Below are 27,339 nucleotides of genomic sequence, written 5' to 3'. Positions count from 1 at the left end.
TGCTGCACTCAACTTGTTTACAGTTGTTTACTCTCGTTCTGCTTTTAGTTTTATGCAATGCAAAGTTAATGTTATCTGTTAAATAACTGATTTGTCATTTTATGAGGATAATATATAATTTTCGAACTCCTGAACTATTGTACATATTTGTAGGTTTTTCTATCTTTTAAAATTCTTTGATAAAAGCACAAAGACACGTGGATAAAGGTCAAAGAAAATCTGTGACAGCGCAGCGTTATTGTTTGGTGTTTGCGTTCTGTTGTACAATAATAATAGGGGTGTATATATTCTTATGGTAGCAAAGCTATTATCAATGGGTTAAGTGCCCTAATGGGCATGTATTGAAAAAGAAATCCCAGACCCTAAATTAATTTGTTTGCACGAGACACGAAGAGATCTCTCTTTGTCAGAATGACTGACCGTAATAAATATTTGATTTCTGGCATTGTTTGTGCCACTGTAGGGGTAAGCGTAATTTTTGCGTTTAGGAGATTAAGATACCGGAGATTAAAAACAAATATACTCCACAGTCAACAATGGAAAAAGAATGTCATTGTAGTGGACTCCTTAGAAAGATGTGCGCCGGTTATTGACAGCATAAAAGAGTAAGTACAATATGTTGGGGATAGTGCATTGTAAAGTGTTCCTCATTGTAACTGATCGACCTTCCAGGAAATGCCAGACGCTTAAAGTTCTTGGGTTTGATTGTGAGTGGGTAACAAGCGAGAAAAAGTCACATCCAGTAGCGCTTCTTCAGTTAGCATCGTCGGACGGGTTTTGTGCTCTGTTCAGGCTTTGCAAAATTAAATGTGTTCCAGACGACTTGAAGGTAGGCAACTTGTTACATGCAATGTGTACTTCATAAGATTCATAAGAAAAAAAAATGTCTTTCCTTGGAATGCGTGTCGTGAAGCTTAGCTTTATTGCCGTTTGTGCTTTCTTTGATGTTCATTGATTTGCTCAGCACGATAAACAATAAATTTTTATACACAGTAACTGTTTTCAAACGTTATACTATTGAAGCAATGTTTTTGTGCTCATTATATATTTAGGTTTTTTTCCGGTGTTAAACAGTTATGCTACAATTTTGAAGTACTGTCTGTCAGTGTCAATTCTTTGTGTGGTCCTACGTATTAAAGAATTCGTAATGTCATTTTGCTGCAGAGCAAGTGGGAGGTTGTGCCTTCTAAGTAGTACACTGAACGAATTCCTGCATGTATTATATATTAAAAGCCATGGTTCATAGTACCATAGTTAAAATAGTATATCTGAAAGAATAAAATTGCCATCACATAACTTGTATAGGAATTGGGCATTACGTCGTACTGAGTTTGTATCAATAATTACCTCGTGTTAAGAAAAAATTCTTAATGAAGAGCTGTTGAGAGGGGGTGGCGCTCACAGTCGTTCGCATTCTTCGCAAATAACTTGTCAAGTAACGTATCCCACTATGAGAGACAGCAACAGTGACAAAAGAAAATTGCAGATTAAAAAAACTGACATACAAATGTAAAAATACAGAACAGTCTCGTTATTCACTCAGTATAAATATGGGTTCTCTATGTTATGCAGTTAAGTTGAATGACGGCGTGCACGAATTTCTTCGATTTTACTCCTGTGATCATATGATTTTTTTATGGTTTTTAGTAATTCACTGCAGGAGCCCCGATTTTCTGTAATGTTTTTGAAAAACCATTTTTGTGATGCAGGTATCATTCATTGCAGGTACTGACGACAGAGCTCCTCATTACTGTTGGTCTCATTAAGGATATTAGCAATATGTTTCTAACACAGAACTCTAGGTGACAAATTTTATTCACAAGGTACAGCATGAAAACCATGATTATTTGAGCCAATAAGGTTTCCTCAGTACAAGCATATTTAAAATGTTCTTTTAAATGGCTATATCACGTAACAGGTTTCCATTCATACACTCCTCCCCAAAATATCTGGAGTTAAAGCACTAGGAGCTACTAACTGCATGGAAACTATTGCTGCGTGAGAAATGAAAGAACATCACTATCATTCATGTTCTTGAGTATTCATCAAACTTGTTTAACATCTGATATAAACACTTATTGATACTTTGTAGATAAGAATTCTGACCACTCCTATAAGGTCAAGTGAAAAGTGTGGTACCATATTTTTGAGTTGTGTGTGTGGATTTTTTTTGGCATTGAGGACTTTGTTTGAGCTATATACGTCAAGCAAAATGTAAAGTTCCTAGGGTTTTCATTTTTGTAGCATTGTGTTGAATGTTGAGCACCTTTCGTGCTTGATTTTTGTTTTGGGATGGTGCTGTCATTGGTATTGTAGCGCATTTGGCTTTTCCCCACCCCAAACTCCCTGTTCCCCATGGTTGGCCCTCACCATATTGCACATGCTGGAAATAGGGATACCCACTATCTTGATGATATCACACATCAAAGCAGACGGATGGAATCAGGCTTTTCAGTATTGCACATTCCTTGCTGCAGATACATTTTGTGTTAATAACTTAGGTGTTTCACCTTGTATAATAAAAGCTCCAACCAAATAAGAAAAATTCCAATAAAGTAGAGAAATAAGATAATCTATGAATAAGATATTTTTTCACATAAGCACATCATAAAATAATGTGTTTTTTGGTTTTTATTTTATGATTATTTTTTTTAACAATAGAGAAATGTGAATTTTTTATGGCAGCTGTATTGTTCATCAGTAACTTCCTTTTCTTCCCAAAAACAAAATGATTCTTTGCAACAGAGTTTTGGTAGATGCTAATAACTGTAATTTATGACTGTGATCTCCAGAAATGACTATTGTTATAATAAAATATTGCTTTAAAATATTTTGCAAGTTCAAGCTTTTGTTTGATTAATAAAAATATTTGAGTGGTGAATTTTTGAAAAAGCTGTGGAATTTGTTCTGTGATTTTTTTGCAGCACTATTTGTAACATAGTTTTCTTCCTTACATTTGGATCCCTGTCAGAACAAAAAAGTTCTGTACTTTCAGCAGTGATTTTCTGACATAATGCAGATCATGCACTTCTCTCCAGCAACATTGGCAAATAAAGTTTGTTTTTATTCTCATTTCCAGACAGTCATACAAGTAATACTTTTCGTCTGTGAATGGGTCACTTAGGACATAGCAAAATCAATGCTTGTCATTCCTTTCAACCCAGCATTGTTTCATGTGCTGTGGGTGAATGTATTTCGGACTAGTTTAAGACCAGTAATGTTCAATGAACTTTTCTGTGAGATAATAAAATGAAGTTCTTAACTTGTGAAATCATTTCTTGGCCACGGTTTTCTGTGTGTAAACATAATGTAATGTATAGTGTAGAAATGTATCTTGTATGGGGTGCAGAGAGCCATTAGGAGTCTGCAACTTACAAAGCACTTTTCTTTTTCCAGGTCATTCTCGAAGACAGCCGCATTTTGAAAGTAGGTGTAGCTCCTACTGATGATGCAAAATACCTCTTTCGAGACTATGGAGTGTCAGTGCGGGGCTGTTTGGACTTGAGGCATTTGCTTGCAACAAAGGGCCTTACAATATCAGGTGGCCTTGCAGGCCTGGCAGAGAACATACTGGGTGTTCACTTGAATAAAGACTGGAAAATTCGTTGCAGTGATTGGGAGCGTGATCACCTTACTCAAGAACAATGTGAATATGCAGCACTTGATGCTTTAGCTGCATATGAAATTTTCATCGATATTGCCAGACCATCAGGATGGTTTCAGAGTGGACATGATGCTGATAATGTATCAAAGATAACTGAATCATGTCAGCGTTACTTAGATATCAAATACAAGAGTAGAAAGCACGGTACAGCAGTGGAGAAAGATGCTGGTGTTAATGGAGGTTTTTGTGCTGTTAAAGAGGTCAAGAAATTTAAGCAGTCATCTAGAGCACATTATACTCGAAGTCGACCTCTGTATGATAACTGTTACTTACAAGCACCAGATGGAGAAATTCTTTGCACCTGTGATAATAGCAAGGCCAAATGGTAATTAATTTTTACTTTGATATAATGATGTCTGAAGTGTATGATAATATTTAGAAGGAAAATAGTTTTCTTTTAATTTATCTTGTTTTCTTTGTATATTTAATGTATGTAAAATTTACAAGTATTTCTGTATATGCCATGTCATTAGACATGGAAAAGAAAACAAAACAAAAAAAAATGTTGTTGAAGAATACAAGACAAGAAAAGTTTTTACATTTGTGATGGGGTTGCCCTCAGTCAGTCCCTCTAACCTGCATCAATATGCATACTCCACAAACCACCATATGGTACGTGGCTGAGCATACCTTGTACCATTTACTAGTCACTTCTTGCCCTGTTTCACTTGCATGTAGAGTGAGGGAAAATGACTGTCTGTATGAGCTCAAATTTCTCTTTTCTTCACAGTTCTTACTTGAAATGTATGTTGGTGGCAGTAGAATTGTTCTGCAATATCTTTCAAAGACTACTGCTCTAATTTTTCTTGTCAGTGTATTGTGAAAAGACTGTCATACCCCCCCCCCCCCCACCCACACACACACACACACACACACACCAGGGGGAATCTGCTATCTGCTCTGAATTCACAAAGCATCTCAGTAATTCTCATGTATTGATAATGAAACTTTATAAAGAAGGAACTTGTTTTGAAAGCCAAATAATTGTGAAGTTTTAAATTCTTGATTTTGTGTGGTTTACTGCCAATTATCTCTGTACACTGAAGGCTGTAAATGCTCCTTCATGTTTGCCTTAAATGTGCCTATTCTTCTTTAAATGATCCATGTAAATCAAAACCCAAAAGTGCATCCAAGGATGGAAACATCGATTAAATGTACAGTATGATATAATCTACAATTAATGGTGTGACATAAAACAATATAGGCATATTCATTTAAAGAATATGCTACATGTCTACATGAAGAACTATGAGAAATCTTTGCGCAACATTGGCGTCACATTTGTTTAAAGCGGTCGGGCCAGATAAGAAAATTAACTATTCAGCAATATATGGATTATTTTACATAGAATTGTAGTAGTATCTTTCTTGCACATGTTTGGTACCGTGAATTGATTTTGATCCATCATTTAATCCCAGAAATGAAACAGTAACTAAAGCAGTGGGTGGTACCAGATAGACAAAGTAGGTTCTATCTGCAGTTAAGAACAGTACTTGACAATACACTTGCCTAGGAAAGTGCTTTGATGGTGGGGTTTGAAAACTGATTAAATGGCTTGTCAACATTATTCACTTCCTTTGGCACATTCTGATTTCCATATATTCCTGTGATTAAGAAGTTTGTGGCACAGTAATTTTCTGAGTCCAGTGACAAAGTTATGGCAACTGTGAGTGAGTACTTACCAGCCCTTCCAGTATATACTTGCTGTAAGGGGGGGGGGGGGGGGGGGCAGGACACAGTGCATTGACCAAAATGTAGACTACATTGAAAAATGAGTACAGGTTTACCTCTTAAAAATGCTTTCATTGTTCCATTGATACCTTATCACATCATACATCCCAGTTTTTACCTGTGGATCTGAAACATGGACTGCAAGGAGAAAACATGGGGATCCCAGTTTTTACCTGTGGATCTGAAACGTGGAATGCGAGGAGAAAACATGAGGAGCCAAGTAGCTGACCTGAAGTTTGTTGGAAGCACAGCTTGTGGTTTCTTAACAAAGTCAGTAAAAGTGCAAGATACAAAATCTGTATACATACTCTCAATATTATAACCAGAATGACCATGACCAACTGGAAGTGCAGAGAAGATAAAACAAGGCTGTGAAACCCTCAACATATTGTTATTGAAAGAGATATCATAATACGCCATTTTAAACGTTTTATTCCTGTATTTAGTCCCTTAAATGATTCTAATAATTTTATAGTAACAACGTACTCTGGAGTGAGCTTCTTTATGTTTATATTATGTTAATTGTAAACATGACATAAACAAAGAACTATTAGTTAGGCCACCTTTGTAGTATGCAGCTTATCTGGCGAGGCAGGCCTGCTTTCCGACGGAAGCAGACATTTGAGTACAAACTCAAATTGTAACTGCTTCTGAATGTGTATTTACTAACAGCTTCAATTCCCATCACTAGTTTTAATAATTTCAAACAACTTATTTGTTGTAATAATGTAAGTACAATGTATTCAATATTTGAATGTTTTGTTTCTCAGCAATACAATAATTTGTTGGTATAATATGATAAGCAATTTTGCATACGTGGTAAAGTGGATCCATGATGAATGAGCGGAATTTACTGTAGTACTTCTATGAAGTTCCTTAGTTTAAGTAGAAATTCTTTTCCGTTTTGGAAACAGAGATGTAGTTCTTCCCAATTATGCAGATAAGAGCAATAGGGTGGGGGGCGATCCATGCTCATGCTAAATAGTGAAAACCTCACGGAACTTGACAATACTTCTAGCTGGGAACTGGCTTTGTTGAACCCAGCATTCCCAAGCTGGTGGCTGGTGTGCACAGCTAGTCACCTATATCCACAGCAGCAAAGTGGTGAAAATTTGTGTATCGTGGGGAGTAGGTAAATTGGCTGGAAAAAATGCAATGAACTCTCAATGTCAGATGTTTGATATGTGCTGATGGACTCGACAGTTTAGCTGGTAACTTCTGGGGAATCTACCATACCTCATTTGTATCTGTCTTTACCAAACATCATGAGTACCTGTCTATGTGATATATATTTGTGTAACTGCTTGTGTAAGATCTGTGAAGGAGGAGGATTTCCTGTGCCACAAAGTGATTGTTCCATCCTTTTTTTCAATCTTGATCAGCCTGTCTCATATAACAGATCTGCCATTGTACTTCGGGTGTACTTATTTTCACTTAACGGATTTCAGAGGATTATAATATGGTTTGAGATCAGCTGAAATTATTTTAAACATCAAATAATTTGTGCTGTATTGCAAAACTTTCATGTTATCCTAAAGTAGTTGTAAAATGTTACAGATAATTCGGTATATATCAAGTTTATGGACGGTGTACAAAAATGTGGCAATTCTGTTTTTCCATGGAAGAATTTAAGTTTTCTGCTTTATACTGAATAGTGGCCATTTTCTTTACTTGGTGAAAAGTTTACTCACACAGGATACTGTCACACTTGACACAGTTCACGAGGGTAGCTATCTGTTAATGAGTAGAAGAAATGAAAATAGTATATAATAAAGTGATACGGATCCCCAGTAAGAAACAGTGGAATGGTTCATTTGTTAGATATCAGTAGCCAATGTTTGGCATATAACGAACACGTGAAATATTTCCATCAGAAATAATTGAACTTAATGTGGAATTCCTTTTGGCTGATCTACTGCAACCAAAGAAAGATGGCCCTTTTCATGTCACTCCACGCATTGGTCACAAGCACATCATCAACAGGTTGAACATACACAAATGTCTTTAAATGCCCCTACAGCCATAAACCCAAAGGATTCAAGTCTGCTGAAGGGGGAGGCTATGCTGTAGGACCTCCTTGACCACTCCATCACCCACAAAACATTGTGATGAGGTGCTGTCACACAGTATGTAGGAAACGTGGTGGTGCTCTGTTGTGCATAAACGACAGCTATCTTTCTGCAAGGGCAACATTCTGCAGTACTGTTTGTTGGTATGTTTGGTAAAGTGTATGGTCCTACGAGCCTATCATCGACAATTCCTGTCCATGCGTAGATACTGAAGTGTTCGTGTTCCCTGTGATTGCTTGAGGATTTGCATCTGCCAACATGTGTGTATTGTGGTTATTTACTATGCCATCTCCTTAGAACCCTGCACCATCTGTAATATTACGTATTACTTGTCACGAGAAAATAACCCACATGTCAACAGATATCAGTATTATTCGGACATATAATTATGGGAACTTTTATTCTAGTTTTGACCAATACTACCTCATGCAGGAATATTTGCCCCCCCCCCCCTTTCTCTCTCTCTCTCTCTCTCTCTCTCTCTCTCTTTCTTTCTTTCTTTCTTTCTTTCTTTCTTTCTTTTTGCGTGTGTGTGTGTGTGGGGGGGGGGGGGGGGGGCTTCAACAAATTAAATTAAAGATTAGAGAAGAAGCATTAGGTCAGATTATGAGTAGGAGGACAGAGAGACATAATCGCTGATTTGCATTTATCCTATTCAACATATATTTAGAAATAGTAAATGACTGTCTTTGGGAAAAAGGAGACGTGACACTGATGGACATGAGAATAGAGGAAGAGATGGTGGTAGAGGAAAGCAATTTTAAGTATGAGGGACAGTTCACAAATAATGCACTTTTTTTTTTTTTTTACTTATACATTTATTTTATTTCAATATCTCTACAGTCCTTCAATATAGTGTTCCTACTTCTCTATGACTGAATCCCATGTCTCAGAAGCTCTATTATTGCATCCAGGACATCATTTCTGTTCCGACTTCTGTTCATCTGTCAAATGGCCCAGTTAACAGTGGTACACAGCTCTTCAACAGAAAGATAACGACATCCACACATGGGGTTATCCAGCTTTGGGAACAAGTTGAAGTCTAGTGGACCCACGTCCAGGCTGTAGTTGGAGGAACAGCACTTCCCAATAATTTTTGTGCAGTTTTTGGGCTAAATCATTGCACATACATGGGCGATAATTGTCATGGGAAATGAATGGCCCAGCCTTCAACAACAGGTCGGGTTTTGTACATTTTTCTGCACATGTTTTGCATGAATTTATGGTAATACACTGCTATGATACTTGTTCCACATGGGACTCTGTCTGTCATGATGATTTTTTGGTGATTGCAAGCAGAAATCATCATTTACTTGTGCTTTGATTGATTGTGTTGAAATTTTTTGGGATGTGGAGAATCTGAAACTCTCCTCTCACTGTGAATGAAACTCTGCTTCAGAGTCTCTGATCAAATTTCATCAATAGCAACAGTTCAACACAAAAATACTTGATCTTTGTGGTCGAATCATTGTCTGAGGAAGGTTGCAATGTCCAGTCATTTCTGCTTCTCTTGAGCAGTCAAAACAGTGCGGGACCCATCTCGTAGAAATTTTTCTCTTCTTCAAATCATTTGTCAGAATACAGAATACTGAGATTGTGAGAATTCTCCTGGCTTCAGAGAGTTCTTTGCAAGTCACACTTTGATCTTCTCCAAGAGCATGGACCACAAGTTTCGCACTTTGTTTATCTGTTCATGTTTTGACCTTCCGGGTATTGGATTATCGTTTATGCTTATATGACTTAAATGACCACCATAAAAATGATTAACCTAATGTGAAACTGTACTACGGTTCACTATAAACTCACCACAAATTTCACTGAGCGTTCTGTAGATTTCTGCTGGCTTTTTGTCGTGTAAAGTTTTGCTCTTGATGTACCGCTTCTGGCCTTCAACAGTCACAGTACCAGAGACTCCTGCAAGGTGCATTTGTAACTCTTGTCAGTTCTATCTTAGATACACAGCGAAAAAATAGAGAAAAGTGCTTCTTCTTCGATTTCCCAACTATATCTGATGTAAATTTTTGTTGATGCAGCAAACAGTCCACAGTAATACCACCATGTGCATTATTTATGAAATGCCCCTCACATTTGGGATACAGAATAAAAAGTGCATTGAAGTGCAACTAAGAAGTAAAAACGAAAATGGCAATGACAAAACCATTTTTTAATGGACAAAAGAAAATATTCACTGAATCCACAAATAAGCAGGTGAAACATCATCACCCAAAATATGTGAAGAATAGTGAATAGCTTTTTGAAATGTGGCTGTATAGGAAAGTAGATGATGTGAATTGGAAAATGAAATAGTATGGTTAAAAAGAGCTATTAGTTAAAGACAAATAATAAAAAAAATTACAAGAATAAAAGTAAATTGATTTCTGACAGTTGATGAAAACAGAATGTGTTAGATGAATTGATGAATTAATTGCAGTAACAATAGAATACGAAGTTCAGCTTCAAGAGTGGTGTAGCGAAGGCAGTAGAGGAGCAACTAGCCAAAGACATAAGGCCCATAGAAATCCTTGGATAACACGTAAGATATTGAACATAGTTGACAAAAGAAGAAATTCAAAACTTAGCAGCTGACACAGGCAAAAGGGAATGCAGACATCTAAAATGTGAGACTGATAAAAGTAGCAAAATGAGAAGCAGTAATGACTAGGGGGAAAATCCAAAGCTGTAAAGAATGCATGATTATGGGAAAGATAGATACCGTCTACATGAAAATTAAACAGACTTTACAAGAGAGGGAAACAGCTGTTTGAATATTCGTAGCTCAGATGAAAACTCAGTACTAAGCAAAGAAGAGAATGCTGAAAGATGGAAGCAATATATCAGAGGGCTGTACAAAGGGAACAAACCCAAACATCAAGTTCTGTAAAGGAAGGACGAATTAGATGATGAGGGATTGACTGTGTGATAGTGAGCAAATATTTTACAAAGCACTAAAAATGCAAGGTATCTGGAGTAGATGACATTATCCTCAGAATCCTTAGGAGAATGTACCATGACAAAACTATTCATGTTTATGTTCAAGATATATGAGAAAGGCAGAACACTCTCAGATTTCAAGAAGAATGTAATAATTCTAGTGCCAAAGAAGACAGGTGCTGACAAGTGTGAATGTTACTGAGCCATTGGTTTAATTAGACACAAATGCAAAATACTCCCACAACTATATGCAGTCGTCTTGAGAAAGGTCTGTTTGAGTTGTAGAGAAATGTAGGAATGCACAAGGCAGTACCAACCTTCTGATTTTTCTTTGAAGAAAGATTGAAGGCAGTGAAACTTGTCTTTTTAGCATTTGTAGATTTAAAGAAAGCATCTGACAATTTTGACTGGAGTGTACTCTTGGACAACTGCACAAAAAAGTTCTGTGTGCTATCTATCATGCAGTGGATGCTCCGGCAGTAGACAGTGGCACATCTTTGGTGGTGTTCCAGTGTTGCACCAACACCTGAGCCTTTCTGTGCAGATGTCAGATGTAAGTAACTAATTCAGTTCTCTTTGGACACAGTGTATCTCATGCCCTCAATTATAGTGTCATTTTATGCCATATATACTGCAGTTTCTTGAAGCAAATAACCACATCTATACAGGTCTGTCCATCTTTGTTAATACTCTTTAACTTGATAATAAAGTGGATGTACTGCTTTCTACCAGAAGAAAAATAATTAGCACTTGTCTTTAATACTTTATACTGAATGCACATCCAGTATGGTGATTCAGCAGATACTCTGAATGTATTTTGTTCACTCACTCAAAAATTAGGATTACTTTTTGCAAATAACAATGTACCTGCAACAAATTTGAGAGTAGAGATTCGAGATGGCACTGTTTGTGTGAAATATTGTGCAATACTTGAGAAATCAAATCTCGGATGGTTCAAAATTTTTGCTAGAATATGTAATATTATGAAAGTTGTAGAAGATAATTGTGGGTTAATCTTGTGATAAATCTAACATTCTAAACAATTTTTTCCCTTTAAGGTATATACAGAACAATCTTGGTGATCTGATTACCGAGGACCCATTCACTGTAAGGTTGCGATTTGAACCTTCAGGCAGAGCCGTGGGAGAAGTGGGAAGTTACTACACCCAAGTAAAAGACAACTGTTGTGTTGTTTGTGGTCGTACAGAGTCATATTTGCGAAAAAATATTATTCCTCGTGAATACAGGAAATACTTCCCAGGTAGGTGCACTTAATTCATTTGTATACTTTTAAAATTATACGTTGTCTCCAGTGCACCATTGAACTGGAACGTCATCCACTTGGTATTCTGCTTTTCATTGTGTTTTTCCTGTGTAATCGCTGCTTTAGTGTTTGATTGTCGCAGGCCTTAAATTCACCCTGGATATTTCCTAAACTGGATTCAACTGCAGTGTTATGAAACATCAGATGTCTTGCATGCTAATTCCTGCTGAATGACAAGATCTGAGACAAAAAAACTGCAGATAGTAACAGAAAGAGGGTTGCAGATGTTGCCAATCATTTTCTAACTATGATGGTTGAAGTGAAAAGGATAGATCATGTAAATTGCACAATTTATTTTCCCATTACAATTATTGAAGAGCATTTTAAATGTGTCATATTGTGTTGCTGACTGCCAGCTTTGCCAGTTGGCATTGTTTTAGTTAAGGAGAGGACATGAAGGGGAAATTCTCATTGTGTGTGATACCTTTTGACAAGATTATTGGGAACAGAAATAGAAAAAAAAAAGACCTTGTAGAACATATAAAACAAAAATTTCCAGAAAAAATCAGGAAATGAAAATCGTTGATAAAATGACATTGGAAATCAGAAACTGGTGGAGGGCAGGTACAGTGAATAGTATAATCTCCTTTATCTGTGGCCATATTTCCTTTATTTGAATCAAGTTAAATTTATTGTTAGTGTGTTCATCCATTCTGTCACAGGAAACATTAACTTAAAAAACTGTAAAAATATGAGACAGTATCATTGGTCAGTACTTATGTTTAGGAGACAAAGTTTTTAGCACTGCTGATGAATGCACACATATAAAAGTACACAAAATGGAAAAATTAGTTCCTCACTCAGGAAGAAAAGAGGAATAGGCCAGGGAAAGTTAAAAAATAAAAGTTGCTTACCCTGATCTGATTATGATAGGACCCCACCTGTTGTGGGATGAGGGGAAGCAAAGGTAAAGGGGAGCTATCAAAGAGTCAAAGACAGTATGTTTGTTACCACAGTTTCAGCTTCAGTCCACAGATAGTGACAAGTGTGACGAGTAAGAATATGTTAAGAGGAAGAGAAATTGAATGAAGAGTGCAATTAAGAACTACAATTACAGGGAGGTGGGAGAAAATATCAGTTTGGGGGGTGGGGGGGGGGGGGGGCAGAATGAAGGTGAAGAAGTTAAAAGCAATCAACAAAGTAATTAAATAAGATGCAATAAGTAAGACATTAAAAAGCTAATAATAAAAATTAACGTTAAAAGAAAGTGATAACGGAGAAGAGAGGGTGTTGTATGTTCATGGAGGTTAAGTCCAGGAGGGATTTGTGATGCCAGGATATGTTGAAAGGAGATGGGAGGATATGTTGTAGGGCCAGTCCCCATCTCCAGAATTCAGGCAAACTGGTATTTGGTGGGAAGGTCCAGATAGCCCTTGTAATGTAGCAGGCATTCAAATCTTTTGAGTCATGGTATAGAGCATGTTCAGCAACTGGGTGGCTCCAGGGCAGACAGTTGCTTTATGCCATCTATGTGCTCATCCAGTTTAAAACACTTTGCACTGAACACATGTTAGTGTGGTGTTGCAAATTGCCCATCCCATGAAAGTGAACATGTATTGGTTGCAAATCGTGTGCTGTCACAAATTGCGCATCCCTTGAAATTACAGTGGTCATTGGTGGTGGGGCTGGAGTGAATGATAGTGAGTGGGTGTGTGGGGCAGGTTTTGCTTTGGGAAGAACCTATAGGAAGGAGTGTTGGTCTGGGAATATCATATGGCTTTACAACGAGGTTGGGAGGGCAGGAAAACATGACAGTGATTGAGTGGGATGATATTACAGGGAGAGAATCTCATTTCATTGGTAGACTAGAGAAAGTCATATCCTTGGTGGAGCAATGTAACGTGTTAAGTCATTCAAGGCCTGAGTGGTAATAGTACTTTATGATGGGAGGGGGTGGGGAGCTGCTTCTTAGCTTTTTGGAAGTGGGAGCTATGGTAATCAGAAAATGATAGAAGAATGCAACCTATGATATTTGTTTGTTTGTGAATAAGATCTGTGGAGTAGTTTGGGGGGGGAGGGGGGGGGTCATACATACAGGTATTTAGGGATTTGGTAATGGAACAGATATGTTCACTGTGGATGCCTAAGCTGTAGGATAGGAAATGTCTGATGTCGGAATTATGATGGCTGTCAAAAAGTAGGTATTGCTCCTTATTTGATGCTTTTTGTGGACCGAGCATGAATTTGGACTTCAGTGAGTTGGGGATCAATGTCAAATAAGTGGTTTTAGATTTGTAAAAGAACCAGGTGAAATGGAGCTGGTAAAAGTTAAGCTTACTGTACCCTGTGTTGAGGGCAGCACCCAGAAATTAAATCCCAGGTAGACGGTGAATAGCCAGTTTATCGAAACAGACATGAACTCGTCTCTTTCCTCAAGTTTGATTTACACCACAAAAATGAAAGTTCGCTATTTAGTCTGTTTCAGCAAAGAGGTACACAATATACCTTCAATTGACAGAAGGACCAAACTCAATAACAGAAGTTCAAGTTCTGGTTTCACCAGGAATTGAAATTTTCACATCACAACACAGCAATGGTCCAAACACCAATCTCTACAATTGTCCACACTCCAGAGCCCAAGTCTCAGTGTAGCTCGAATATGACTGCTGCATCTGGCAAAGAGTGCAGGCAGGGAAAAGAGAGTGCGGAGAACAGGTTGCATGACAATTCTAGGCAGGTTTCTGAACTAGAGAAAAGTGACAGTGGTCGGCACTTGCCTGAGAGAGCTAATCTGGAAGAATAGGTCTGGCCTAGATGTGGTAGTGGCGTCAGAATACTACTGGATTGGTTTGCTCACTTGTGACTTCATGGAAGAAAGTAGGCCCACAAGGACCGTAGTGACATCTTCTGATGAGTCAGCTGTCACCTGCTGGTCAGGCATGTGCTTAAAGATCCTGTTCTGGTGCTTGCTGACGTGGCCCGTGCAGCTAGCAGCATAGGCCACCTGTAGTGCCCTGTTGTTATGCAAGTGGGAAGGGACTCCAGCATAGCAAATATGTTACACAAAGTGGAAGAGTTTTTCTCTACCAAGAGCCCAGACCACACAAATGTCATCAATAAATCTACACCAAGCCACCAGGGTGCCAAGCTACTGTATCTCAAGAACTGTCTCTTCCATACAACCCATTTAAAAAAAAAAAAAAAAAAAAAAAAACCAACAACATTAGGACAGCAACTCCCCCCTCTTGTCCCCCAGCCCCCTTCTGATTTGTTTGTAGGTCTGTCACTCAAAGGTAAGGTAGTTACAGGTAAGGATGAATTCTAGGCCACAGAGGCCATGAGTATGTGGGATGGTTGTGTAGAGTGAGGTTGCTTCAGTAGTGAAAAGGAGAATTTCCAATGGGAGAAGGGGGTGGCAATGGATTGGAGACATTCCAGGAAGTGATTGATATTGCTTATGCAGCATAGGAGGCACTGTGTAACAGGTTGGAGGTGCTGGTCAGCCAGGGCTGAGATGCATTCTGTGGAGCTACTTTGGAATGGCCAGGATAGTTATTTTTTTATATTTTGGGAAATAGGCAGAAAGTGGGGGTGCGTGGATGAGGAGGGACAAGGACTTCTAAGGAACCAGTTGTGAGTTGTCACGGGGAACCCTGAGTCCCCAATCCATACCCCCCTTCAGCTCCAAGAATATACTAAATGTTGTAAGTTGATGGTCATACTGTTCTTCCTTCATGGTCAATGGTTGAAAGTTTTTTAACACCTCAGCTTATTTGTCTACTTTTGTTGTTGTTGTTGTTGTTGTGGTCTTCAGTCCTGAGACTGGTTTGATGCAGCTCTCCATGCTACTCTATCCTGTGGAAGCTTCTTCATCTCCCAGTACCTACTGCAACCTACATCCTTCTGAATCTGCATGGTGTATTCATCTCTTGGTCTCCCTCTACGATTTTTACCCTCCACGCTGCCCTCCAATACTAAATTGGTGATCCCTTGATGCCTCAGAACATGTCCTACCAACTGATCCCTTATTCTAGTCAAGTTGTGCCACAAACTTCTCTTCTCCCCAATCCTATTCAACACCTCCTCATTAGTTATCTGATCTACCCATCTAATCCTCAGCATTTTTCTGTAGCACCACATTTTGAAAGCTTCTATTCTCTTCTTGTCTAAACTATTTATCGTCTACGTTTCACTTCCATACATGGGTACACTCCATACAAATACTTTCAGAAACGACTTCCTAACACTTAAATCTATACTCGATGTTAACAAATTTCTCTTCTTCAGAAACGCTTTCCTTCTCATTGCCAGTCTACATTTTATATCCTCTCTACTTCGACCATAATCAATTATTTTGCTCCCCAAATAGCAAAACTCCTTTACTACTTCAAGTGTCTCATTTCCTAATCTAATTCCCTCAGCATCACCCGACTTAATTCGACTACATTCCATTATCCTCGTTTTGCTTTTGTTGATGTTCATCTTATATCCTCCCTTCAAGACACTATCCATTCCGTTCAACTGCTCTTCCAAGTCCTTTGCTGTCTCTGACAGAATTACAATGTCATTGGCGAACCTCAAAGTTATTTCTTCTCCATGGATTTTAATACCTACTCCGAATTTTTCTTTTGTTTCCTTCACTGCTTGCTCAATATACAGATTGAATAACATCGGGGACAGGCTACAACTCTGTCTCACTCCCTTCCCAACCACTGCTTCCCTTTCATGTCCCTCAACTCTTATAACTGCCATCTGGTTTCTATACAAATTGCAAATAGCCTTTCACTCCCTATATTTCACTCCTGCCACCTTCAGAATTTGAAAGAGAGTATTCCAGTCAACATTGTCAAAAGCTTTCTCTAAGTCTACAAATGCTAGAAACGTAGGTTTGCCTTTCCTTAATCTAGCTTCTAAGATAAGCCGTAGGGTCAGTATTGCCTCACGTGTTCCAATATTTCTACGGAATCCAAACTGATCTTCCCCAAGGTCGGCTTCTACTAGTTTTTCCATTCTTCTGTAAAGAATTTGCGTTAGTATTTTGCAGCCATGACTTATTAAACTGATAGTTCAGTAATTTTCACATCTGTCAACGCCTGCTTTCTTTGGGATTGGGATTATTGTATTCTTCTTGAAGTCTGAGGGTATTTCGCCTGTTTCATACATATTGCTCACCAGATGGTAGAGTTTTGTCAGGACTGGCTCTCCCAAGGCCGCCAGTAGTTATAATGGAGTGTTGTCGACTCCTGGGGCCTTGTTTCGACTCAGGTCTTTCAGTGCTCTGTCGAACTCTTCACTCAGTATCATATCTCCCATTTCATCTTCATCTACATCCTCTTCCATTTCCATAATATTGTCCTCAAGTACATCGCCCTTGTATAGACCCTCTATATACTCCTTCCACCTTTCTGCTTTCCCTTCTTTGGTTAGAACTGGGTTTACATCTGAGCTCTTGATATTCATACAAGTGGTTCTCTTTTCTCCAAAGGTCTCTTTAATTTTCCTGTAGGCAGTATCTATCTTACCCCTAGTGAGATACGCCTCTACATCCTTACATTTATCCTCTAGCCATCCCTGCTTAGCCATTTTGCACTTCCTGTCGATCTTATTTTTGCGACATTTGTATTCCTTTTTGCTTGCTTCATTTACTGCATTTTTATATTTTCTCCTTTCATCAATTAAATTCAATATTTCTTTTGTTACCCAAGGATTTCTACTAGCCCTCGTCTTTTTACCTACTTGATCGTCTGCTGCCTTCACTACTTCATCCCTCAAAGCTACCCATTCTTCTTCTACTGTATTTCTTTCCCCCATTCCTATCATTTGTTCCCTTACGCTCTCCCTGAAACTCTGTACAACCTCTGGTTTAGTCAGTTTATCCAGGTCCCATCTCCTTAAATTCCCACCATTTTGCAGTTTTAATCTACAGTTCATAACTAATAGATTGTGGTCAGAGTCCACATCTGCCCCTGGAAATGTCTTACAATTTAGAACCTGGTTCCTAAATCTCTGTCTTACCATTATATAATCTATCTGAAATCTGTCAGTGTCTCCAGGCTTCTTCCATGTATACAACCTTCTTCTATGATTCTTGAACCAAGTGTTAGCTATGATTAAGTTATGCTCTGTGCAAAATTCTACCAGACTGCTTCCTCTTTCATTTCTCACCCCCAATCCATATTCACCTACTACGTTTCCTTCTCTCCCTTTTCCTACTACCGAATTCTAGTCACCCGTGACTATTAAATTTTCTTCTCCATTCACTATCTGAATAATTTCTTTTATTTCATCATACATTTCTTCAATTTCTTCGTCATCTGCAGAGCTAGTTGGCATATAAACTTGTACTACTGTAGTAGGCATGGGCTTCGTGTCTATCTTGGCCACAATAATGCGTTCACTATGTTGTTTGTAGTAGCTTACCTGCATTCCTATTTTTTTATTCATTATTAAACCTACTCCTGCATTACCCCTATTTGACTTTGTATTTATAACCCTGTATTCGCCTGACCAAAAGTCTTGTTCCTCCTGCCACCGAACTTCACTAATTCCCACTATATCTAACTTTAACCTATCCATTTCCCTTTTTAAATTTTCCAACCTACCTGCCCGATTAAGGGATCTGAAATTCCACGCTCCGATCCGTAGAACGCCAGTTTTCTTTCTCCTGATAACGACATCCTCTTGAGTAGTCCCCACCCGGAGATCCAAATGGGGGACTATTTTACCTCCGGAATATTTTACCCAAGAGGACGCCATCATCATTAACCATACAGTAAAGCTGCATGCCCTCGGGAAAAATTACGGCTGTAGGTTCCCCTTTCTTTCAACCGTTCGCAGTACCAGCACAGCAAGGCCGTTTTGGTTAGTGTTACAAGGCCAGATCAGTCAATCATCCAGACTGTTGCCACTGCAACTACTGAAAAGGCTGCTGCCCCTCTTCAGGAACCACATGTTTGTCTGGCCTCTCAACAGATACCCCTCCGTTGTGGTTGCACCTACGATACGGCTGTCTGTATCGCTGAGGCACGCAAGCCTCCCCACCAACGGCAAGGTCCATGGTTCATGGGGGGGGGGGGGGGGGGGGTGTACTTTTAGTGATTATGAAACATTGTCTTCACAACATGAACATGTCCATTTTTCTATCTTCAGTACGGCTAATGCTCTGCTGTGGAGACAATGTAAGAAATTATAATTTTATTTACTTTTTACAGTAGGAAAGGCAGTTGATGGATATTTATTTGTAGACAGTTGGAATGTGGACACAAAGGAAAATATATCTACCACATCATGGTCACAGCTGAAACAAGCAGTTGACATCGAATCAACACAAAGTATTTTTTAGAGATATAATCCAGACCACTTCCATATGTTTAATACCATGTACCCAAGTCTTTTGTTTGTTTTTGCAACTAGAATGTATGACCATATTTCATCTGATGTTTTCTTTGCAGCTGTAATGAAAGATCACACATCACATGATGTTTTATTGCTCTGTTGGGAGTGCCATCAACTCAGCAATTGGCATGACTTGTCCCTTAGAACAACACTTGCAAAAAAATGTGATGCCCCAATAGGGACAAAAGAGAACTTGAAGGTAAACACCTATAAGATGTATAAAATTAGTACTATTTTTGAGAGAGTAACTATGTACAAGTATCCATATCAAAAGTGGTAAAAACTGTATTTTTGACTTCACTTGTTTATGAATGGGACAGTGCTGAAAGAGAAATCTGAAATGAGTCCAAAAAGTAAAAGATGTCATTTTTTTATAGACGTATAATATTCCCGGATTGAAAGAAGTTCGTTCTGCAGCAGTAGCTCTGCTAAGAAATGGAGATAAAATTCCGCCAGCACGCAAAGAAGAGATTAAGAAGAAAATTTTAAATTATTTTCAAGAGAGAGGTGAAAATAATGTGGAACTGACTCCAGAAATGTTGGAGGAGGCATCTGTTGTTGAAACTTGGTAACTATATACTTCAATTATTAATAAGTACTGTGTTCATTGTATATGAGGTGTATTCAAAAAGTAACTAGAATTTCGTAACTTAACGTATTGAATTAGTCTGATTTGCATGATTTTTTCATTGTTTTATTGATGACGATGTCTGAAAACTATGTGTACTGTGTCAGCCATATCAGATGTTTAATCTGTTTCCAGCTGTCAAAAAGGTTAGATTGATGTGGTAGACACGGTGATTACTTATTTTATGTAAATGGATCAGAGAATTTGTGTTAAATGTGCAGCACAATTTTAATAATGTTAAATATTCCTTTTGGTGACTCTGCTTGGTGTAAAAACGAGGTTTATGAGCTATACAAGCGTTTCAAAGAAGGTTGTGAATATTCTGAAAAGTCACGAGTATCTGGATGCCCCATCACATCATCAGCCAATGAAATCATGAAAATATAAAAGAAATGATTATGAATGATCACCATATTTCAATTGGATAAGTCTCTGATGATGATGATGATGATGATGATGATGAAGTATCAGTGGCCTCATGCCACAATTTTTTTTGTATGCTAATTCTAAAATGTAATTGTAGTATTGGAGGGCAGCATGGAGGGTAAAAATCGTAGAGGGAGACCAAGAGATGAATACACCAAGCAGATTCAGAAGGATGTAGGTTGCAGTAGGTACTGGGAGATGAAGGAGCTCACACAGGATAGAGTAGCATGGAGAGCTGCATCAAACCAGTCTCAGGACTGAAGACCACAACAACAACAATTTCAAACAAAAACAACGGTGAATGTGAGGTGCTCAGGAGTTGCTAGCTGACTGAAACATGTCAAGATAGGTGATGAAACATAAGTTTATAAGTGTGACATCAAAACTAAGGCTCAGGTAACCCAGTGGAAGCATGCTTAGTTTAAAATTATTTTTTCACTGTCCTGTAATACATTGCACCAGCCACAATGCAGCTCCACTGCGAATACTCTCATTGAACACTGGATGAGTTGGTTGACATGTGATAAGCAGCTGGAACTCTACCTGACTAATATCATATGATTGGCAGCTGCTGCGAATCGGTGAGTTGGGAGAGCTCCTGAGAGTCAATACTATCTTCTCCTGTGGATCCTGCCACCTCTTCTGCAGGAAGTATGAGATGTGTTGTTACTTGTCCGTTTTAGTTTGAGTGGCATGTCAATGGTCAATGTAGGCGTCCTGTACAGGGTAGGTGGGGACCGGGGAGGACTCATGGTGTTAAACCAATCCCACTAACCGACAAGTTCGAGGAGCTGTCTTTCACTGAAACTGAGCCAGTGGGACACATTTCATCAGTTTTGGGGAAATCTCTTTTGTCCTGTGTCTATTGGAGGCAAATGCAGAGGGATAGCAGTCTATTAATCCTCACCAATTTGAATGTATGAGGGAAGTGGCAGCAAGGGACAGGAAAAAACACAGGGTGCCCTCAGTGTATGTTCCAGGAGGCCTAATTCAACAGGTAGAAGAGGCTGTTCTAGCAGTCAATGAGGGAGCAGGCTGCAACCAGCTGCAGATTGTGATGCATGTTAGAACAAACAGTGCCTGTCATCTGGGCTCTGAGGTCATGCTTGGGTCACTCCAGTGACTAGCAGAGAAGGTTGAGAAGACTGGCCTTGTGCGCAGATTTTGAAAAAACTCGCAGTTTGCAGCAGGAGTGGAAGGACTGAACCAGAAACTTGAAAGGTTCTGCGACACGCTAGGCTGTGACTTCCTGGACTTGCACTGTAGGTTGAGAACTGTAGGGTTCTAAAGTGGTCAGATGTGCACTACACATCAGAGACTGCTTCCCAGATACCTGACAGTGTGTGGAGTGCACACAAGGTTTTTTCTTTAGATAAGGCAACTCTCCATCCATTCCAGTGCAACGGCAATGTCCCTGGTTCCACTAATATTTACAGTTTTTCCTTCCACACATTTCATAGATCCTTTAGACACAACTATCGAGGCATCTAGAAGTATTTTTATGTACTTGCTGAACCTACTGGGAGGAGGAGGAGGAGGAGGAGGAAGGTCCGGTCCATCAAATCACAAAACATTTGAGCAGCCTTTTTTCCTTTTCCTATTGCACGCATTGCATACACTAACTTCAAATTCACGTCATATGAATTATGCACAATGTTCAAAGTCATTTTCGAGGCAGATTCATTGCAGGATCTACACAGAACAACTAATTATGACACTAAACCCTTCCTGCTACTTTGTTGTTCAGTTATTTCCAGATAGCCTACATCACTTTGTTTACATTTTGCCACTTCTTTTATCAAAGATGATGCCCACATCAACAACAACAACAAACCCACTACAAACAGTGTCAACATTAACACAAAAATTTGAATCACCAGGAGGCGTGCCATGTGGGAGTTTCTTCCCTGAAGAACTGATACGTGGGTTACTGTCAACAGGGTAGCTTGCTTTGTTCGTGAACTGGTTATCGTGGAATATCCTTTTATTAAATATCTTGATGCGTGGCATAGTTCGTATTTATTGCACACTAAAGGATATGTACTTCCACATATATATGTAGCACTAGGGCAACAAAGATTCAGTAACATGTGAACAAACTGCTTCAGCAAAACAAAACTAAATACTAGCAAAGATAATCATTTATAGACACTAGAAGGCTGCACTGTTACCAACATATACTACGTATCATAAGTATTATCGCTGGAAACAGAAAGTTAACAGTCCTTTTCTAAATAATACTGGTCTCTGTAACAGAAATAAAGGGGGTGTGGCGGCATAACTAAAATTTGGTGTGTGTGTGTGTGTGTGTGTGTGTGTGTGTGTGTGTGTGTGTGTGTGTGTGTGTTTATATATATATAAGATGTTGTTGAATGACAAGTGATGTACGAGGGGCGGCAACTTGAAATTAGCGGAGGTTGAGGCCTGGTAGGTAATGGGAAGAGAGGATATATTGAAGGGCAAGTTCCCATCTCTGGAGTTCTGATAGGCTGGTGTCAGTGGGAAGTATCCAGATAACCCGGACGGTGTAACATTGTGCCAAGATGTGCTGGCCGTGCACCAAGGCATGTTTAGCCACAGGGTGATCCTCATTACCAACAAACACTGTCTGCCGGTGTCCGTTCATGCGAATGGACAGTTTGTTGCTTGTCATTCCCACATACAAGGCTTCAGCAAGGTTCGCAGGAGAGCTTCTGTAAAGTTTGGAAGGTAGGAGACGTGGTACTGGCAGAAGTAAAGCTGTGAGGACGGGGCGTGAGTTGTGCTTGGGTAGCTCAGTTGGTAGAGCACTTGCCCGCGAAAGGCAAAGGTCCCAAGTTCGAGTCTCGGTCTGGCACACAGTTTTAATCTGCCAGGAAGTTTCATATCAGCGCACACTCCGATGCAGAGTGAAAATCTCATTTTGTACTAATGTCTTGCTTTGCGGAAATTTGTGTCAAGATATTGGTGACAGCATGTACGGCATTCGAACTGATGAATTAACAGACATTAGTGTGACAAAATGTTTAGGAATAATAGTAATACATTACAAGGCTGCAACCAATACAATCATTTTAACATTTTTTCTTAAATTAGGTGACCTTGAGCATTGTAATGCACAGTCTATTGTAACAGCAATTAGAGAGATGCTTGAAGAATTAAAATTACATCTAAAGCAAGCTGCAGGGTATAGGCCTACACAATGTGAATGTAATGGTTGGTGTTATCAATGGTGTCCATTAAATTTTAAAAAAAGACATTCTGCTTTTGATTCTTATGAAGTATGTACGGCTAGTGTTACTGTAGTTGAAGGGGAAGGAGTTTTTAGTCAGATGAACATTATTAAAATTAAAGTTAGAAATGGAGTGAAATCCGAGTTAATGAATTCGAGCAGGAATGAGAAGGAAGAAACAATGTTGCCACAGTTATGAACTGCCAAAAGAAGTGATGAGGCAAATTGGAACTGTTACGCCTATAAAGCATTTGAATGTACTTCATCCGCTACTATCTCTGCCTTTGGCGGTGAACCTTTTGTCGAGGAAGACGTTGATGATCCGAGCTGTTATTTTCTCTTACATAACTTCACCGTGATGTATTTCATAATACAATTCTATTTTTAAATGCAAAGAAAAAATTGGATTGTTTCATATTTTTGTTTACTCAATATACTCAGTGTTCAAAAAGATTATTGTCTAATGACTCTGTTAAATGCACCAAAAAAATCTAGTGGTCCCTATTGGTTCGGAATAAGCTTTTTAGTGGTAAATCACATTTCACTGTTGGCAACACTGCCATGTGACCCATGTTTATGTTTCGTAATTTTGCTGTTCTCCCTTCGCTTATAGCGCTCATGTCAGATGAAAACAAAACAAATTTCTTTGGCTCGGAGCTCTCAAATGAATTAAGACACATACACATAATTATGGAAGACAAAAATATGTTGTTATCTTATATTGTGGTTAAAATGGGAGCTACCATAGTTTGAGATTTTGTGTGGGTTCTGACAGGGACCTCATCATGCCCTGGAATCTTGTTTAGTTTCTCAGTGCCTCACTCTGTCAGTAATGCTTTCTGTTGGTGCCCAAGAAAATTGTGTTACACCTCCATAAGAGAAAAAATATATGAGATAAGTATACAATTTGATACTGATGCGTAAATAAAACAATGGAAACTCCACATAGGAATATCAACAATGTAGGAAGAGATAGAGTGCTACTTACTGTAAAGAAGACACATTAAGTTGCAGACAGGCACAATTAAAAGACACTTACACAAAGCCTGCAGCCACAGCCTTCATCAGCTAAAGAGAATCAGGGAAACACACACCATTCTTACACACAAGCAAGCACACCTCATGCAGACATGACCACCAACTCCTGCAGCTCAGGCTAGGGCCTGCTTGTGTGCATGAATGGTGTGCTTCTCTTTTGCTGATGAAGGTTGAAGCTTTGTGTAAGTGTCTTTTAATTGTGCCTGTCTGCAATTTAATGTGTCTTTTCCTACAGTGTTAATAAGTAAATAAGTTTAACAAAAGGAGGTACAACAATTAGGTAGGATAAATTTTCCAATAATTCATAATTTGAATCCCTTATTTTTCCCCATAGCTAAAGCATGCTTTGTCCCAATGAAAGGCTCTCTTCCTACAGTCCTCGTCTCTCTCTAGTAATTTATGCATCACGTTGGCTTGCAAACTTGCATAGTATTTATCATTTAGAAAGCAATGGAACTATAGGAAACACACACACATACTCATAGGTGCATAATTTTGGGATATCCCAGACAGCAACAAGCTGTTGCGCATTTCAAACATCAACCTGTAATTGTATTACGTAGTTGTGTAGTAAGTTTATGATTATATATATAATTTGTTGTTGTCTTGGAACATCTCTCAATTACATTGCAATCTGTGTATGTTTGTTTTCATTGCTTTGTTCTAAGGTTAAAAATCTGACCACATTCCAAGCGGAACAGGTCCTATTTAATGTTTTCAGTATTATGATTGTGGCAGTTTTTTGTTCTTCACTTCCATTGCATGAATTGGTCACAGATTTCTCTGTTAACTGAGATATATCTGGGGAAAATATTACTTAATTATTCTGTTGTAACATATTAATTGTCATTCTGGTTAAGAATAGCAATGTTACAAAAAGGATAGATTGTAACACACCATGTAATGGAGATGTTAAGTCGCAGATAGGCACAACAAAAAGAATGTCAAACACTCAAGCTTTCAGCCAGAAAGGCCTTCATTGGAATTAGACCGCCCTCCACCCACTCACACTCACACACACACACACACACACACACACACACACACACACACACACACACACACATGTATGTGGGTTGCATTTGTGCAAGTATGTGTGTATGTTGTGTAATTCCAATGAAGGCCTGTTTGGCCAAAAACTTACGTGTCTGGCAGTCTTTTTGTTGTGCCTATCTGCGACTCAATATGTCTGCTATATCGTGTGTAGCAATCTTTCCTTTTCATGATATTGTCGTTATTCCATCCTGTATTTTCCACTTAACAATGGTTTATTATGCCAAATTATGTAGTAACTTCCTTTTTTAGATTGATGTCATGAATTAAAAAAACTAATTACATTAACACATTTCCATTTGTAGATATACTCTTGCAAATGTTATGGTAATTACATTATATTAATTTCAGTGTACTTAACCAAGACTACCAGCCACATGGACAGAAAGTGGTTGAATTTTTTAAGCAAGATGGTATGGGCGGCTTGGTGCAGTTAGAAAGAATGTGGCGAGAACACTTTCTTGAAACAATGCAACCCAAGTACCTACCACCATTGTGGTCTGTGTCACACAATCATCACCGACTAGCCCAGCGAGCTGAACAGAACAGGGTTTTACCTCATGAGTTAGATATTGCTGGTCTTGGACACATTACAATCAAAGATTCACAGAAGAGATGTGAAGATCCAAGTGGTTGACTTTATTTGATGTTTTCACTGAATGCACTAAAGAATTTATTCTGTTAATTATTTGTTTTGTTATTTTGTAAGGAGACAAATATATATATTTATTTTTCCTTCCAGATATTTCCTTAATTTTTGCTGTTATGGTAATGTGATGTTTATTTGACTGTTTACCTCAGACTACATTGTTAAAATTTTGTTTCTGCCTAATGTACAGTTTCTTATGGGTTTGTAAGGGAATGTCATGAGTTTATTATGCCTTTATGAAGAAAAATTGTACAGTGCAGAAGAAATGCTGAGTGGTGAAGGAATGTTCATAAGTGGGAAATACAGATTGATAGTGAAGTCCATTACCTTCAGTTGTTAGTTCTATATGTTGGAGATCAAAATTACAATGTCATACTAAGAACAAAATTACAATGTCATACTAAGAAACAGAACATCCAAGTACTGAAATAGTGATTGTGCAAATAGTTCAGAAAAATGTGAGTGGAGAACAGGAAATTACCATATTTTTTTGTTTTAAATTTTTGCATAAATTCCATTGTGGTTATCCATCTACACCTGTTCCTTTTAAATAGGAAACTGGTCTTTATACAAATCAAAATATTTCAAAGGAAGACAGGCTTTTGTATAAGACATTGCTATTTGATTGCCACTTAAATTGACAATCCAATGTTAAGGGGGTTAGATTGACACTCTACAATAAAGTAATATGAATCTGAAATAAAGCTACATATCTGAGTGTCTCATATTTACAATAGTTATTATTTTCTTCCACTTGAGGACAAAGTTTTAAACATATTAAAAATGTCGACACTTATCTCACGAGAAAATAATGGTGAACAATTTAAAGATTGTAAAGAAAATTAATTTGTATTTTATAACTTCACTCAAAATTATAGGACACTCAGCCTAGTTACTCACGCCTCTAAAATATTAACCTCAATTATCCTAAAACGCATAGAACAAAAAGTCGAAGCTACACTCTCCGAAGACCAGTTTGGATTCCGGAAAGATAGAGGAACCAGAGAAGCAATATTTGCTCTAAAACTAATAATAGAGAAACGACTAGATAAGAACCTGAAAACATACATAGCTTTCGTAGATGTAGAGAAAGCCTTTGAGGGATATGTCGAGGGAAAAAGACCAAGAGGAAGACCACGACTGAGGTACATGGATCAAATCGTGAAAGATGTGGGATGTAACACCTATAAAGAAATGAAGAGAAAAGCTGAAAGACGCACAGAATGGAGACAAGCTGCCATTGTAGCTGTTGCAAACCGATCCTTGGATTGACCACTACA

General features: G+C 38.4%; 1 protein-coding gene across 1 annotated transcript; it reads left to right on the top strand.

Annotated features, from left to right (window-relative positions):
- The first annotated feature begins 206 nt into the window (after positions 1 to 206).
- On the top strand, positions 207 to 26,151 carry LOC126467397 (exonuclease 3'-5' domain-containing protein 2). Its single transcript, XM_050096459.1, has 7 exons — positions 207 to 605; positions 673 to 829; positions 3,397 to 3,989; positions 11,454 to 11,656; positions 19,111 to 19,253; positions 19,432 to 19,622; positions 25,762 to 26,151. Exons 1-7 carry the CDS (start codon positions 412 to 414, stop codon positions 26,045 to 26,047), a joined length of 1,767 nt encoding a protein of 588 aa, XP_049952416.1. The 5' UTR covers positions 207 to 411; the 3' UTR covers positions 26,048 to 26,151.
- Positions 26,152 to 27,339: the final 1,188 nt, after the last annotated feature.

Source organism: Schistocerca serialis, chromosome 1, assembly GCF_023864345.2.
Source record: "Schistocerca serialis cubense isolate TAMUIC-IGC-003099 chromosome 1, iqSchSeri2.2, whole genome shotgun sequence".
NCBI classification, from domain to species: Eukaryota; Metazoa; Arthropoda; class Insecta; order Orthoptera; family Acrididae; genus Schistocerca; species Schistocerca serialis.
This window is presented reverse-complemented; position numbering and strand designations above follow the sequence as displayed.

What these genes read in the sequence shown, in the direction of transcription:
- LOC126467397 (XM_050096459.1), top strand. Translation starts at nt 412, where the DNA reads ATGACTGACCGTAATAAATATTTGATTTCTGGCATTGTTTGTGCCACT. An exon ending in GTGTTCCAGACGACTTGAAG is followed by an intron (nt 830 to 3,396) that starts GTAGGCAACTTG and finishes TTCTTTTTCCAG; the next exon opens with GTCATTCTCGAAGACAGCCG. An exon ending in GATAATAGCAAGGCCAAATG is followed by an intron (nt 3,990 to 11,453) that starts GTAATTAATTTT and finishes TTTCCCTTTAAG; the next exon opens with GTATATACAGAACAATCTTG.